General features: G+C 47.2%; 1 protein-coding gene across 1 annotated transcript in view; it reads right to left on the bottom strand.

Annotated features, from left to right (window-relative positions):
• Nucleotides 1-15,941, bottom strand: part of CDHR1 (cadherin related family member 1) — a 115,903-nt gene that overhangs the window by 32,697 nt on the left and 67,265 nt on the right. Inside the window, exon 13 of the mRNA XM_066598732.1 lies at nt 13,744-13,908. Within this exon, the coding sequence (XP_066454829.1) occupies nt 13,744-13,908 (165 nt within the window). The remainder of the gene's footprint in view (nt 1-13,743; nt 13,909-15,941) is intronic.

Genomic DNA, 15,941 nt, shown 5'->3' with positions numbered 1-15,941 from the left:
GCCGATACATCATTGGCATGCTCAAATGAAAAATCGTGCAGTTATTCATATTTGCCGTATAAGTGAATGAGAACGACGAACGATCGGTATTTAAGCTGAACCGTTAGTGAACGAGTCACCGATGATTTTTATGCTGCTTACAATGAATGAAAAGTAAATGATTGTGAGAGCTAACTCTGATCAGGGCTGATAACTCTTTAAATGCTGCTGTCAGTACATACAGTGGCATTTAAATGCCCCAACCTGGATGTAGATGTCCTAAATGGCCCTACCAAGATCACAGGGGAGCCGGCAGGGTGTCATGGCAGTCTGAAAGTCCCCAGGACTGTCATGATCATTTGCCTATTAAAGATGTGACTGTGTCATGTCTTTATTAGGCAGTTTGTAAAAATATATTAGAATGCAATACCATAGTATTTATACTTTTATATGCTATATAAGTGATCAAACAATTACAGGTTCAAATCCCCAATAGTAAAATAATTAAAAAATAAAGATTTTTAAAATTATGATTTAAAAAGTAAAAACTTAAGGAAATTAACTTATCCCAATCAACACATCTATAAAATAAAAAAATGTAAAAAAATTCTAAAAATTAGTATCATGAATCCATAAAGGTCATTTTTTAAAATATCACATTGGTAATCGTACTTGATTAACTGCATCAGGAAAAAAATACACAATGGCAGGATTGCATTTTTTTAAGTCTTTCCATCCACAAGAAAAAATTGAATAAAAAATCAAAATGTCGTATGTTGCATAAAATGAATGACAAGCGAGAGCTGCCTCAGCCAATCACAATCAGCTCTTTCAGCAGGAAGGGCTTTTAAATCCCCGCTTGCTCAAAGAACAGCACTACAGAGCCGGGGACAGCGCAGAGAAAACACGGTTGAGCCTGGCAGCTAAAGGAAGGTGAGTATCTATTTTTTAAATTTTTTTACACTACTTTTATTGTTTTTTCAGGGAAGGGCTTATATTTAAAGCCATTCTCTGAAATACAATGACAGGGTGCCGGCAGCAGGATCCTCTACTGCAGCCGTCATGTGTGTCAGCTGCGGTAGAGAATTGAAGAATTCCTTTGCTGCATCTGTCACAGATGTGGCAGATGTAGCAGCAGAGAATTCTTTTAACTAGTGGGGATAAAGGAAACATCTGCCCGTGGGGGGACACGGAAGCGGCGGACAGGTAAGTTTTTTTTTTTATTTTATTTTTTTTTTACACTAAAATTCTTGTAAAGCTCTTCCATGAAAAACAATTCAGGGGTGTCGGCAGACCATTGTCTTCAATAGAGCCGCCGCAGCAGCCGCAGCAGGGGATTCCTTCGATGTGAAACCCCTGGATGCTGTCACATCCAGGGGTTTCACCTGTAATCAATGGGGCCGGCGGCAGTCCCATTGACATACAGAGAATATCGAGATCCTCTGCTACAGCTGTGACAGCTGTGTCAGAGGATTTCTTCATCTCCGCAGGGGGTCCCCTTGTCACTGGACACTGTGACAATGCTGTCACAGCTGTAGCAGAGGATTGCAATGTTTTCCCATTGAATTCAATGGGCTGCAATGAGCTACTCGCAAGCCCTGCAGTGATTTTCGGGGAAGAACTTTAAATATAAGCCCGTCTAGCCAGGTCTTCTCCTGAACTGTTATGAAGAGCTTTCAACAGGCAAAGATTTAAAATCCCTGCCTGCTGAAAGGACTGTTTCTGATTAGCTGAGCACTCTGACCAATCAGAGTCAGCTCTCAGCTATTGAATGACAGCTGAGAGCTGCCTGTGATTGGCCCCTGCGCTCAGCCAATCAGAGGCAGCACTCACCCTTTCATTCAATTCAGCCATTGATTCAGCCAACGGTACAACATCGTGCTCCTCTGTCACAACTATCACAGCTGTGCCAGAGGATCGCGATCATCACTATATGTTCTCAATGTGGTTGGCGCTGCAAGGTCACATCCAGGGGTTTCACAGTCAAAAAACACCGATGCCAGAGTTACCTGCGTTTTAACAAACGGTGTCCTATAAGTTTTGCCGCAAACGTTTTTTCGCATGTAAAATTCGCACATGTGACCGCTGCCATTCTAAATAGTGCGATCTTTTTTACGCACGAAAAACGCACGTTAAAACGCTGTGACTGAGCCCTCAAAGTAGTTCAATGGTCGTTTATTTCCCACTTCGCCCTACTTAGAAACTTTCTAAAATCTTTAAAACTAGTGTTACTATGTGGTGCTTTAAATGGTACTGTTGAAGAATAAAACTTGTCCAACAAAAAAACAAGCCTTCGGCCTCCTGCACACAGGCAGAAATTCCACGGCGGGATTTCCCGCAGAATTTTCCGCTCGTGCATGCTGCCTTAGGATTGCATCAGATAATGCAATACTATACAGACAGACGCGATTTGACGGCGTGAAAACTTGCACGGAAAACAAATCACGGCATGTCCTTTTTCTATGCAAGCCTCGCAGAGGCCTGCACAGAAACGTCAGTAGTGACGGGCCGGCTCTGCACTGCGCATGTGCAGGCTGGGCGGCAACCAGCACATTGCAGTGCAGAGAGAGAGACACCGGATGGGTGAGTATAAATACGTGGGCAAATATCGGGGCACGGGTTGCATCCCGCTGCAAGAATTCTCACAGTGGGACCCAAGCCGGCCGTATGCAGGCGGCCTAAATGTGGATATGTCACCTGAAAAATAAAAAAGTTATGATGTTTTGAAATTGGGAATTTCAGAACTGCAGAATGTGACTTGGACACAGATGCTTCAATGAACTTTGGTGATGAAAGGGTTAAGCAATTCATTAGTATTAGATAGGCCTTCTGAAAATAAACTAATCATAGACGATACCTCTGCTGGGGCCCCTGCTGATTAGCTACAATCTGCGGGAGAGCCTAGCTGCAACTGTGCAATTTCTCTACCTTGCCTCCTCAGGGCACAGGTAGCACTGCAGGGTACCCATGTAAATTAAAGTGCTGTAATTAGAGATGAGCGAGCACCAAAATGCTCGGGTGCTCGTTACTCGAGATGAACTTTTCGCGATGCTCGAGGGTTCGTTTCGAATAACGAACCCCATTGAAGTCAATGGGCGACCCGAGCATTTTTGTATATCGCCGATGCTCGCTAAGGTTTTCGTTTGTGAAAATCTGGACAATTCAAGAAAGTGATGGGAACGACACAGCAACAGATAGGGCAGGCGAGGGGCTACATGTTGGGCTGCATCTCAAGTTCCCAGGTCCCACTATTAAGCCACAATAGCGGCAAGAGTGGCCCCCCCCCTCCCAACAACTTTTACTTCTGAAAAGCCCTCATTAGCAATGCATACCTTAGCTAAGCACCACACTACCTCCAACAAAGCACAATCACTGCCTGCATGACACTCCGCTGCCACTTCTCCTGGGTTACATGCTGCCCAACCCCCCCCCCCTACGACCCAGTGTCCACAGCGCACACCAAACTGTCCCTGCCCAGCCTTCAGCTGCCCTCATGCCACGCCACACTCATGTCTATTTATAAGTGCGTCTGCCATGAGGAGGAACCGCAGGCACACACTGCAGAGGGTTGGCACGGCTAGGCAGCGACCCTCTTTAAAAGGGGCGGGGCAAAAGTCCACAATGCTGTACAGAAGCAATGAGAAATCCAATCCTGTGCCACCTCCATCTGGAGCTGCACACGTTGGCATAGAAATGGGGAACCTATGTGCCACACACTATTCATTCTGTCAAGGTGTCTGCATGCCCCAGTCAGACCGCGGTTTTTTATAAATAGTCACAGGCAGGTACAACTCCGCAATGGGAATTCCGTGTGCACCCACAGCATGGGTGGCTCCCTGGAACCCACCGGCTGTACATAAATGTATCCCATTGCAGTGCCCTGGACAGCAGAGCTAATGTCAGATTAAATGCAGGTGGGCTTCGGCCCACACTGCATGCCCCACTCACACTGGGGTTTTTTATAAGTAGACACAGGCAGGTACAACTCCCTATTGTGAAGTCCCTGTGGACCCACAGCATGGGTGGCTCCCTGGAACCCACCGGCGGTACATAAATAAATCCCATTGCAGTGCCCAGCACAGCTGAGGTAACGTTAGGTTTAATGCAGGTGGGCTTCGGCCCACACTGCATGCCCCAGTCAGACTGGGGTTCTTTAGAAGTGGACACATGCAGTTACAACTCCGTGTAGACCGACAGCATGGGTGGGTCCCAGGAAGCCACCGGCGGTACATAAATATATCCCATTGCAGTGCCCTGGACAGCAAAGCTAACGTCAGATTACATGCAGGTGGGCTTCGGCCCACACTGCATGCCCAAACCTGACCGGGGTTTTTAATTCATAGACACAGGCAGGTACAACTCCCTATTGTGAAGTCCGTGTGGACCCACAGCATGGGTGGCTCCCTGGAACCCACCGGCGGTACATAAATATATCCCATTGCAGTGCCCAGCACAGCTGAGGTAACGTCAGGTTTAATGCAGGTGGGCTTCGGCCCATACTGCATGCCCCAGTCAGACTGGGATTCTTTAGAAGTGGACACATGCAGTTACAACTCCGTGTGGACCGACAGCATGGGTGGGTCCCAGGAAGCCACCGGCAGTACATAAATATATCCCATTGCATTGCCCATCACAGCTGAGGTAACGTACGATTAAATGCAGGTGGTCTTCGGCCCACACTGCATGCCCCAGTCTGACCGGGGTTTTTAATACATAGACACAGGCAGGTACAACTCCCTATTGTGAAGTCCCTGTGGACCGACAGCATAGGTGGGTGCCAGGAAGCCACCGGCGGCACATAAATATATCCCATTGCATTGCCCATCACAGCTGAGGTAATGTCATGTTTAATGCAGGTGGGCTTCGGCCCACAGTGCATGCCCCAGTCAGACTGGGGTTCTTTAGAAGTGGACACATGCAGTTACAACTCCCTGTGGACCCACAGCATGGGTGGCTCCCTGGAACCCACCGGCGGTACATAAATATATCCCATTGCAGTGCCCAACACAGCTGATGTAACGTCAGCTGTAATGCAGGTGGGCTAAAAATTAATTGGATTACACTGTAGGCGAGGGCCTCCAAAAATTGGTGTACCAACAGTACTAATGTACCTGAGAAAAATTGCCCATGCCCAACCAAGAGGGCAGGTGAAACCCATTAATCGCTTTGGTTAATGTGGCTTAATTGGTAACTAGGCCTGGAGGCAGCCCAGTAAAAATAAAAATTGGTTGAGGTGAAAGTTTCAACGCTTTAATGAGCATTGAAACGTATAAAAATTGTTTAGAAAAATTATATGACTGAGCCTTGTGGGCCTAAGAAAAATTGCCCGTTCGGCGTGATTATGTGAGGTTTCAGGAGGAGGAGCAGGAGGAGGAGGAGGAATATTATACACAGATTGATGAAGCAAAAAGGTCCCCGTTTTGGATGGTGATAGAGAACGATGCTTCCATCCGCGGGTGCAGCCCATGTATTGTTTAGGTATCGCTGCTGTCCGCTGGTGGAGAAGAGAAGTCTGGGGAAATCCAGGCTTTGTTCATCTTGATGAGTGTAAGCCTGTCGGCACTGTCGGTTGACAGGTGGGTACGCTTATCCGTGATGATTCCCCCAGCCACACTAAACACACTCTCTGACAAGACGCTAGCCGCAGGACAAGCAAGGACCTCCAGGGCATACAGCGCGAGTTCAGGCCACGTGTCCAGCTTCAACACCCAGTAGTTGTAGGGGGCAGAGGCGTCACCGAGGACGGTCGTGCGATCGGCTACGTACTCCCTCACCATCCTTTTACAGTGCTCCCGCCAACTCAGCCTTGCCTGGTGACCGGTGACACAGTCTTGCTGGGGAGCCAGAAAGCTGGCAAAGGCCTTGGATAATGGTCCCCTGCCTGCGCTGTACATGCTGCCTGATCTCTGCGCCTCCCCTGCTACCTGGGCCGCGGAAATGCGCCTTCGGCCACTAGCGCTGTCGGATGGGAAGTTTACCATCAGTCTGTCCACCAGCGCCCTGTGGTATAGCATCATTCTCGAACCCCTTTCCTCTTCGGGAATGAGAATGGAAAGGCTCTCCTTATACCGTGGGTCGAGCAGTGTGTACACCCAGTAATCCGTAGTGGCCAGAATGCGTGTAACGCGAGGGTCACAAGAAAGGCATCCTAACATGAAGTCAGCCATGTGTGCCAGGGTACCTGTACGCAATACATGGCTGTCCTCACTCGGAAGATCACTTTCAGGATCCTCCTCCTCCTCCTCCTTTGGCCATACACGCTGAAAGGATGACAGGCAAGCAGCATCTGTACCCTCAGCAGTGGGCCAAGCTGTCTCTTCCCCCTCCTCCTCATGCTCCTCCCCCTCCTCCTCCTCCTCCTCTGGCCATACACGCTGAAAGGATGACAGGCAAGCAGCATCTGTACCCTCAGCAGTGGGCCAAGCTGTCTCTTCCCCCTCCTCCTTATGCTCCTCCTTCTCCTCCTCCTCCTCAACGCGCTGAGATATAGACATGAGGGTGCTCTGACTATCCAGCGACATACTGTCTTCCCCCGCCTCCGTTTCCGAGTGCAAAGCGTCTGCCTTTATGCTTTGCAGGGAACTTCTCAAGAGGCATAGCAGAGGAATGGTGACGCTAATGATTGCAGCATCCCCGCTCAGCATCTGGGTAGACTCCTCAAAGTTTCCAAGGACCTGGCAGATGGCTGCCAACCAGGCCCACTCTTCTGTAAATAATTGAGGAGGCTGACTCCCACTACGCCGCCCATGTTGGAGTTGGTATTCCGCAATAGCTCTACGCTGCTCATAGAGCCTGGCCAACATGTGGAGCGTAGAGTTCCACTGTGTGGGCATGTCGCACAGCAATCGGTGCACTGGCAGATGAAACTGATGTTGCAGGGTCCGCAGGGTGGCAGCGTCCGTCTTGGACTTGCGGAAATGTGCGCTGACCCGGCGCACCTTTCCGAGCAGGTATGACAAGTGTGGGTAGCTTTTCAGAAAGCGCTGAACCACCAAATTAAAGACATGGGCCAGGCATGGCACGTGCGTGAGGCTGCCGAGCTGCAGAGCCGCCACCAGGTTACGGCCGTTGTCACACACAACCATGCCCGGTTGGAGGCTCAGCGGCACAAGCCAGCGGTCGGTCTGCTCTGTCAGACCTGGAGCAGTTCGTGGGCCGTGTGCCTCCTATCTCCTAAGCTGAGTAGTTTCAGCACGGCCTGCTGACGCTTGCCCACCGCTGTGCTGCCATGCCGCGCGACACTGACTGCGGGCGACGTGCTGCTGCTGACACATCTTGATTGCAAGACAGAGGTTGCGTAGGAGGAGGAGGAGGAGGAGGAGGGTGGTTTAGTGGAGGAAGCATACACTGCCGCAGATACCACCACCGAGCTGGGGCACGCAATTCGGGGGGTGGGTAGGACGTGAGCGGTCCCAGGCTCTGACTCTGTCCCAGCCTCCACTAAATTCCCCCAATGTGCCGTCAGGGAGATATAGTGGCCCTGCCCGCCTGTGCTTGTCCACGTGTCCGTTGTTAAGTGGACCTTGGTAGTAACCGCGTTGGTGAGGGCACGTACAATGTTGCGGGAGACGTGGTCGTGCAGGCCTGGGACGGCACATCGGGAAAAGTAGTGGCGACTGGGAACCGAGTAGCGCGGGGTCGCCGACGCCATCATGCTTTTGAAAGCCTCCGTTTCCACAAGCCTATACGGCAGCATCTCCAGGCTGATCAATTTGGCAATGTGCACGTTTAACGCTTAAGCGTGTGGGTGCGTGGCGGCGTATTTGCGCTCGCGCTCAAACAGTGGTGCTAGCGACATCTGGACGCTGCGCTGAGAGACATTGGTGGATGGGGCCGAGGACAGCGGAGGTGAGGGTGTGGGTGCAGGCCAGGAGACGGTAGTGCCTGTGTCCTCAGAGGGGGGTTGGATCTCAGTGGCAGGTTGGGGCACAGGGGGAGAGGCAGTGGTGCAAACCGGAGGCGTGGGGTGCTTGGCCATCATATGCCTGCGCATGCTGGTGGTGGTGCCTCCCCAGCTGATCTTGGCGCGACAAAGGTTGCACACCACTGTTCGTCGGTCATCAGGCGTCTCTGTGAAAAACTGCCACACCGTAGAGCACCTTGACCTCTGCAGGGTGGCATGGCGCGAGGGGGCGGTTTGGGAAACAGTTGGTGGATTATTCGGTCTGGCCCTGCCTCTACCCCTGGCCACCGCACTGGCTCGGCCTGTGCCCACACCCTGACTTGGGCCTCCGCGTCCTCGCCCGCGTCCACGTCCTCTAGGCCTACCCCTACCCCTCAGCATGCTGTATTACCAGTAGTGCAGAAACATAACGCTGTAATTAAATGTGCCGCTTATTGGCCTGTGGTTGGAGGCTGACTTCGCTTATGGAACGCCAGGAAATAATTTTGCGCAAGCCTGCTGTAACACTTAGCTGGCTGCGTATGAATTTGGAGAACTACTACACCCAGCACAGACCCAGAACACTGAGGACAGTGACAGGCAGCCCAAATAGATTTTTTTCCCCAAATTTTTTTGCAAAGGCCCACTGCCTGTATTCAATCAATATGTCTTCTGTCCCTTCCTCACCACTACTGGCCCTGGAGTATGTAAAATAACTGCAGAGTGTTGCACTGTGGACTGCAATACAGCGGTGATTTCACAGCCCAGACAGAGCCAGGAAATAATTTTGTGCAAGCCTGCTGTAACACTTAGCTGGCTGCGTTTGAATTTGGAGAACTACTACACCCAGCAGAGACCCAGAACACTGAGGACACTCACAGGCAGCCCAAATAGATTTTTTTCCCCAAATGTATTTGCAAAGGCCCACTGCCTATATTCAATCAATAATCAATATGTCTTCTGTCCCTGCCTAAGCGCTTCTGGCCCTGGAGTATGTCAAAGAACTGCAGAGTGTTGCACTGTGGACTGCAATACAGCGGTGATTTCACAGCCTAGACAGAGCCAGGAAATAATTTTGCGCAAGCCTGCTGTAACACTTAGCTGGCTGCGTATGAATTTGGAGAACTACTACACCCAGCACAGACCCAGAACACTGAGCAGCCCAAATAGATTTTTTTCCCCAAATGTATTTGCAAAGGCCCACAGCCTATATTCAATCAATAATCAATATGTCTTCTGTCCCTGCCTAAGCGCTTCTGGCCCTGGAGTATTACTGCAGGGCGCAATGCTCTGCACGGCCGATATACCAAAAAATAAAAATGTGCAACACTGCAAAAAGCAGCCTCCACAGTACTGCACACGGTTAGATGTGGCCCTAAGAAGGACCGTTGGGGTTCTTGAAGCCTAAAATACTCCTAACACTCTCCCTATAGCAGCTCCACCAAGATACCACTTTCCCTCCTCTATGTCAGAACGCATCTGTGGCGAGCCGCGGGAGGGGCCGATTTTTATACTCGGGTGACACCTGATCTCGCCAGCCACTCACTGCAGGGGGGTGGTATAGGGCTTGAACGTCGCAGGGGGAAGTTGTAATGCCTTCCCTGTCTTTCAATTGGCCAGAAAAGCGCGCTAACGTCTCAGAGATGAAAGTGAAAGTAACTCGAACATCGCGTGGTACTCGTCTCGAGTAACGAGCATCTCGAACATGCTAATACTCGAACGAGTATCAAGCTCGGACGAGTACGTTCGCTCATCTCTAGCTGTAATACAAGTAGAGAAGAGGGAACCCCACTTCACTATATTCAAATACCCTAATACGTTTGCCTTATCTTGTCTGGTTTAGAAATCTATCGTATAAAGAGGATCACTATCTGAAGTACCTGACATATCCGTACTGCAAAAAAAGATAATCTTTGTACAATAGCGTTGCTCTAGCTAATTCATGGAGGCTTTGAATGAGGGATGCCCCCATATTAACTCAGAATTCCCTAACATAGCCTTAGAAAATGGATTTCTAAAGCAGACAAGATCAGGCAAACCTATTAAAATATAATGGAGCAGGATTCCCTGCTCAGGACACCCCTCTACGATCTGCAAAGGAGAGTTGCTCCTTAAGAGTGGCTCACATTTTGGCAGACTTTGAGCCTTTCTTGTATTAGAGGGGTTGTACCAAAATGGCAAGTTATCCCCCATCCACAGGATAGGAGATAACTTGCTGATCAGTGGGGGTCTCACTGCTAAGACCCCTGCTGATCTTAAGAATCGGGGTCATGTGTCCTCTGTCCTCCTCACTGTGGGATTATTGCACCCCTGCAGTGAGGAGGAGACTGAATAAAGAACTGGTCACACAAGTGTACCAACGCTCCATTCAGTTTCAATGGGACTGCCAAATACCCAAATGGCACCTGTTCAGGTATTTCTACTACTCCCATTGAAATGAATGGAGTGCTGACTGCACATGCTCAGCTAGCATACCACAGTGATGTTACTGCGGGGGTGGGAAGGAGAAGTGACCCCCACAGTGACAGGAGAGCGAGGAAGTCCCATTCTCCAGATCGGCGGTGAGACCCCAGCGATCAGCAAGTTATCCCCTATTCTGTGAATATCCCATGGATAGCAGATAACTTTATATTCTGTTACAACCTCTTAAAGTATCAAGTTTCAGTGGAAAATAGATTAATAGAGACATCTCCCTAAAGAGTAATCAGGCAGATGTACAATAGTAGTCTTGTCCAGACAGTGACACTAAAAGGATTTTTGTCTTACGCTTTAAGGCTTAAGAGATATATCCTCTAATCTGCGATAAAAAGCATTGCCTACAGCTCATTCAAGATTAAACCATTACTGCCCTATGGAAAGAAAGTTATTTTAAAATTAAAGATAAGTTCATTTTAGTATTTCCAAACAATAAGCCACATTGAAAACCAGAAATATCCGAAAGGAACACATGCAGACTTCTGCAAAGATACTGCTGCTGGTGCGTAACATGTTTAAATGACATTATTCTATAGAAAAGTAGAGCAGGTAGTTATCAGGTGACGGGAGCAAATGGAAAGTAGGTCATGTGGTGTCTGAACCGAGAATCTGACTTATTAGAGAACGGTAGTTCTGCGGCTGATAGAATCCCTTGGGCATAGACCATTATGTTTAAATAAAAGGCTGATTTGAAAAAAGTAAATCTTTAGGTTCACATATTTCTAAATGCACAACGTGTTGTCAAAGTCGCAATGTCACAAAACAATGATGATGATGATAATTCAATGGCTTAAAATAACAGAATAATGCAAGAAATAAATAGTGCAAAAAAATGACAAGATCAATTTTAAATATTTACTTTTTGCCATCCGATCCATAAATATGACAATCCAGAAATGTTTCCACCGGTGAAACCAACTTTTTTCACTTTTAAAGCCACTAGAACGCTGAACTAAATGCACTGATACAATTTTCAAAGCACATTATCTCCTAACTTTCTGATAAATGTACACGATTGCATCTAGATGCGGATGTTTACTGTGATAGGAAGAAAGAGATGGACTGTTATCTCTAGCTGCGGCTTATCTCCCAGGGGAACAAAGGATAAAGTATTGTGAAATTCAACTGTCCTGTATTTCCTTACCAAGTGACATTCATGCTGTCCCCATACACATTAGCTTCAGCTGACATTTTTTAAGATCTATTGGCACCTTTAAAGGGACACTAAACCTAGAAATGAAAAGTAAAAGTAAAACAAAAAATAGAGTGGCCCTCGAAGATTGTCAGTCTGCAGAAGGTTTTGCATTTTCTTGAAACAAACAGCCTTAAAAAAATCCTGCTGAGAACACGGAGTTAATCTCCTGTTGATCTGTTCTATTTTTAGCTGTCCGTAAACAGGATGGGTGGCTCCTAGTAAAGGGGAGGGGCTTTGCATACAAGTCGGGGTGGGGGTGTCTACTGCTCTAGACAGTTGTCTTACAACAAGTCACATGATCACAAGTAGGGGGGGCACATGGTTAAACTCCTGCAACATACAGAACATTTTCTTTATGTGCAGGTATATCTCTCTTTTAACCCTTTCCAATCCACTGTCTGACCTCTGAAGACCTTATGATTTAAGCCTGTACAGCTTCTATTTTGGAAGACATCCATTAGGGGTTCTCTTACTGTATATTGACAGCCTCTCTGCTGTCGGAGCCTATCCAACGTGTCACCTCATGCAGCACTGGCTTTAGACAGCATATAGCGCCATTGTATAACAGCAGAAAAAGAGTAAGCCCCCTAGGAAAACCAGGATACAAATTGGATTGGAAAGGGTTAAATGTAATATGAGCAAAATGTGATCAAAGGAAAAAATGAGATTAAGGTAGGGGTGCTGGGATATTTTTTATTTTTTGTAAATGTTTTGTGTTTTTTTTTGTCCCACAATTGTTCTTAACAGAAAGCTAATTAATAATTTGATTGTATTGAACTTTGTTGTCCTTATTTTGTGTAGGATGAATTTTACATGTATGGTAATAAGACTAGAAGTACATATATTCACTTCAAATACTAGTAAGTAGAGATGAGTGAGTATACTCGCTAAGTACAAATACTCAAGCGAGTATTGTCCTTAATGAGTCCCTGCCCGCTCGTGAGAAAAGATTTGGGTGCCAGCGGGGGGCGGCGGGGGAGAGATCTCCCTCTCCCCCCGCTCCCTCCTGCTCACGCTCGCAACACACCGCTCACCCCTGCCGGCACCCGAATCTTTTCACACGAGCGGGCAGGTACTTGCTAAGGACAATCCTCCCCAGTATTTGTCCTTAGCGAGTATGCTCACTCATCTCTACTAGTAAGCAATATTTCAATATGCTAAATATAACATATCTACAGTACAGTAAATCAATATTTTTTATTGCCAAGGACAACATCTTCAGTATAGAACCTCTATAGTAGCAAAGGAAAGTTCTTGCCCTGTGATCCTTACAATTTCTTGATTTCCATTGGATAGTCTGTTCTCTGGAGGCAGTCTAATCAATGCCACTAGATTCAAATCCACTACCAACCTCTCAGCACCAGGTTTTATACAGAATTCATAGAACGATAGAGTTGGAAGGTACCTCCAGGGTCATCTGGAACAGCCCCCTGCTCAGTGCAGAATTCACTTAATCATCCCAGACAGATATTTATCCAGCCTTTGTTTGAACACTTCCATTGAAGGACAATTTTTTCACCTCCAAATAAACTGCAGTAGTACAAGTATTAGGGGTCATTCACATTTTCGGGCTGTGTGCCACCTATGCATTCCATGAACAGCACACATTTCCTTAATAGCCTATTTAGATGGTGATTTTTCACATGGATCGATGATCCATGTGAACAAAAAACATGCATGTCTTATTTTCAATCGTTTTCACTAGAGAAGAATGGAAAAGTGCAAAGTGCAGGGTCTGTGGAGATCAGATAGCAAATGGAAGGGGGGAGAGGGGAGTTTGTTTTCCGATGCAAGTTGCATTAAAATGCATATGGCCATGTGAATTCGACCTTACAGTTTTTAATGTAAAGTACCACTAGAATAAAAATTATGTAAAGTCACATCCCTCCAAACCTTTGCTAATAGTCAGTGAAGCAGTTAGGGGTCAGTGCAGAGAAAGAAGAAGGAGGATGGTGCAGCTGTAATTGAACAGCCAATCAGTCCTCTAAGTCATGAGTGCTTTGCCCATTCTCTGAGAGTTTGCGAAGGAGCAAACTTTCCCTGAGCGGGGGGGGGGGGGGGGGGGGGGGGGGGTTATTTTCAAGCTGCATGCTTACAAGTGCAATTCAGGTATTGTAATTAACAGGTTAACAAAGATATAGACAAAAACCAGTTTGGTTTTACTCAATAGGACGGTAGACATGTATTCTATGGAATTAACAAGAGCACTTACTGTTGCAGCCACAACATTGGAGCCCCCAGGAGAGTTCTCCGGTATTCTAGCAACGTAATACTCAGAAGAGAACCTTGGGACATTGTCATTAATATCAAGAAGGTTGATAGTTATATCAGCTGTTGAACTGAATTTTTCGGGTGTGTTGACCTCAATGGCAAGAAGCTAGAAGACAAATGACAAATATGGTCAGTTAAAAGTATAGGAAGAAAAAAAATATACAGGAGAAAAAAAAATGTTCATGAACAATACAGTGAGCATTTCATGGGTTTTTGAAAATTAGGATGTACTGTATTTCTAAAGTAAAGAGATCATTTGAACACAATATTCAACTTTTTGAGTTGTCAAAGTATCCAACCATACCAGTAACATGAAAAGCATCCATAAAAAATGTGATCTTTGATACTTTTGACCAACAGCAAGAATGAAGAAGAGGAAAAAAGTGGTTTTACTGCAGTACTATGCTTAGGGTGCTTTCTCACTTCCCAGACATTACTGTACATATGATCTATGGCAAATATGCCTAAGAGAACTGCAATGAACTCTTTAAGGTGATTCTCTGGGCCTGGAGAAACAAAGATGGCCACACCAGTTTCGCTAACTGCCCGAGGCACACTGTGCATCATTAGTCTAAGACACTGCACCTACTCTGATTAACCAGTGCCGTCCACATGAGCCGTGCTGACCAATTAGAGCAATATCCTAGACTACCTGGTAATATCCTAGACTACCGATGTAAACTATGCACAATGTGCATTATGTAGTCGGAGAAATGATTCCGTCATTTTTGTTTCTCCAGGTCTGGAGGGTCACTTTAAAAAATGCTGTTGTCGTTGACAAGCATGTCCAAATGCAGTGTATGTAATAATTCTAGAACAGAATGCTGGGTGCAGGAAAGGCAAATCTTAGTTTCTTGTATGAGTTCAACATCCATGGGCTAGACATAAGAAGTCTAACATAACTAAATGTACTCTGGGAAAACCACTATTAAGCCTCATTTAGACAAGCGTTTCTTTTTTGCATGCCTATGTGTGCAAAACAATTGCGCTCCCTTTTATGGAAAACGCATGAACAGTCAGAGTTTGTGCATGAAACTTTGCCCATTCATTAGAGCAGCTGCTCCACGAAGGTCCCCTCATCACTGAATACTGTGACAGCACTGTCACAGTGTTCAGTGATGATGAAACTGCAGTTGGGACGAAAGAATCCCCTACCCCAGCTGTCAAAACTGTGGCAGAGGACCACAATGCTATCCCATTGCTTTCAATGGGGCTGGTGCTGCTGCCGCCCCATTGAAGGCAATGGGATGTAGGCAACCCCCGCAGTGATGATTTTCAGGGGATAGAGGACTTGAAATATAGGCCCTACCCCAAAAATCATCCCTAGCTGTAGGAGAAAAAAAAGAGTGAACTCACCTAGAAGCGCTGTCTAGCTCTTCTCCCCATCCCGAGCAGTCTTCTTCTGTATTCTGGTAGCCGAGGATTGAAAAATATCCCACCTGCAGAAACTGCTGCCTCTGATTGGCTGAGTGCTGTGACCAATAAGAGGCAGCGCTCAGCTGTCATATAATAAATGGCTGAGCTCTGCCTCTGATTGGTCACAGCGCTCAGCCAATCAAAGGCAGCACTTTCTAGAGGTGGGGATTTTTCAATCTTTGCCACCAGAATGCAGAAGAAGACTACCGGGGACAGCAAGAAGAGCCGGACAGAGCTTCCAGGTGAGTTAACAGTTTTTTTTTTCTACAGCTAGCTATGATTTTTGGGGTGAGACCCATATTTTAACTCCCCTATCCCCTGAAAATCGTCACTGTGGGGGTTGCCTACATCCCATTGCTTTCAATGGAGCGGCAGCAGCACCAGCCCCATTGAAAGCAATGGGATAGCATTGGGGTCCTCTGCCACAGCTGTGACAGCTGTGGCAGTGGATTCTTTCGTCCCTGCTGCAGTCCCATCATCACTGAACACTGTGACAGTGCTATCACAGTGTTCAGCGATGGGGGGACTGCCCCGGCGGGGATTAACGGAACCCTCCGGGAGTGCCCTCATCCCCGCGGGGACAAAGGGGTTAACTAGCCAGAAGCACCTTTTGAATTCCCTGCTGTAGGCAGCAGGGAAGCTATTCTGTGCGTAGGACTTTCCATTAACTTCTGCTCCCATAGGAATCAATGGAAACTCCTGTAAAACGCGCAGAACAGTGCA

This window comes from Eleutherodactylus coqui, chromosome 4 (genome assembly GCF_035609145.1).
Source record: "Eleutherodactylus coqui strain aEleCoq1 chromosome 4, aEleCoq1.hap1, whole genome shotgun sequence".
In the NCBI taxonomy this organism is placed as follows: Eukaryota; Metazoa; Chordata; class Amphibia; order Anura; family Eleutherodactylidae; genus Eleutherodactylus; species Eleutherodactylus coqui.
This window is presented reverse-complemented; position numbering and strand designations above follow the sequence as displayed.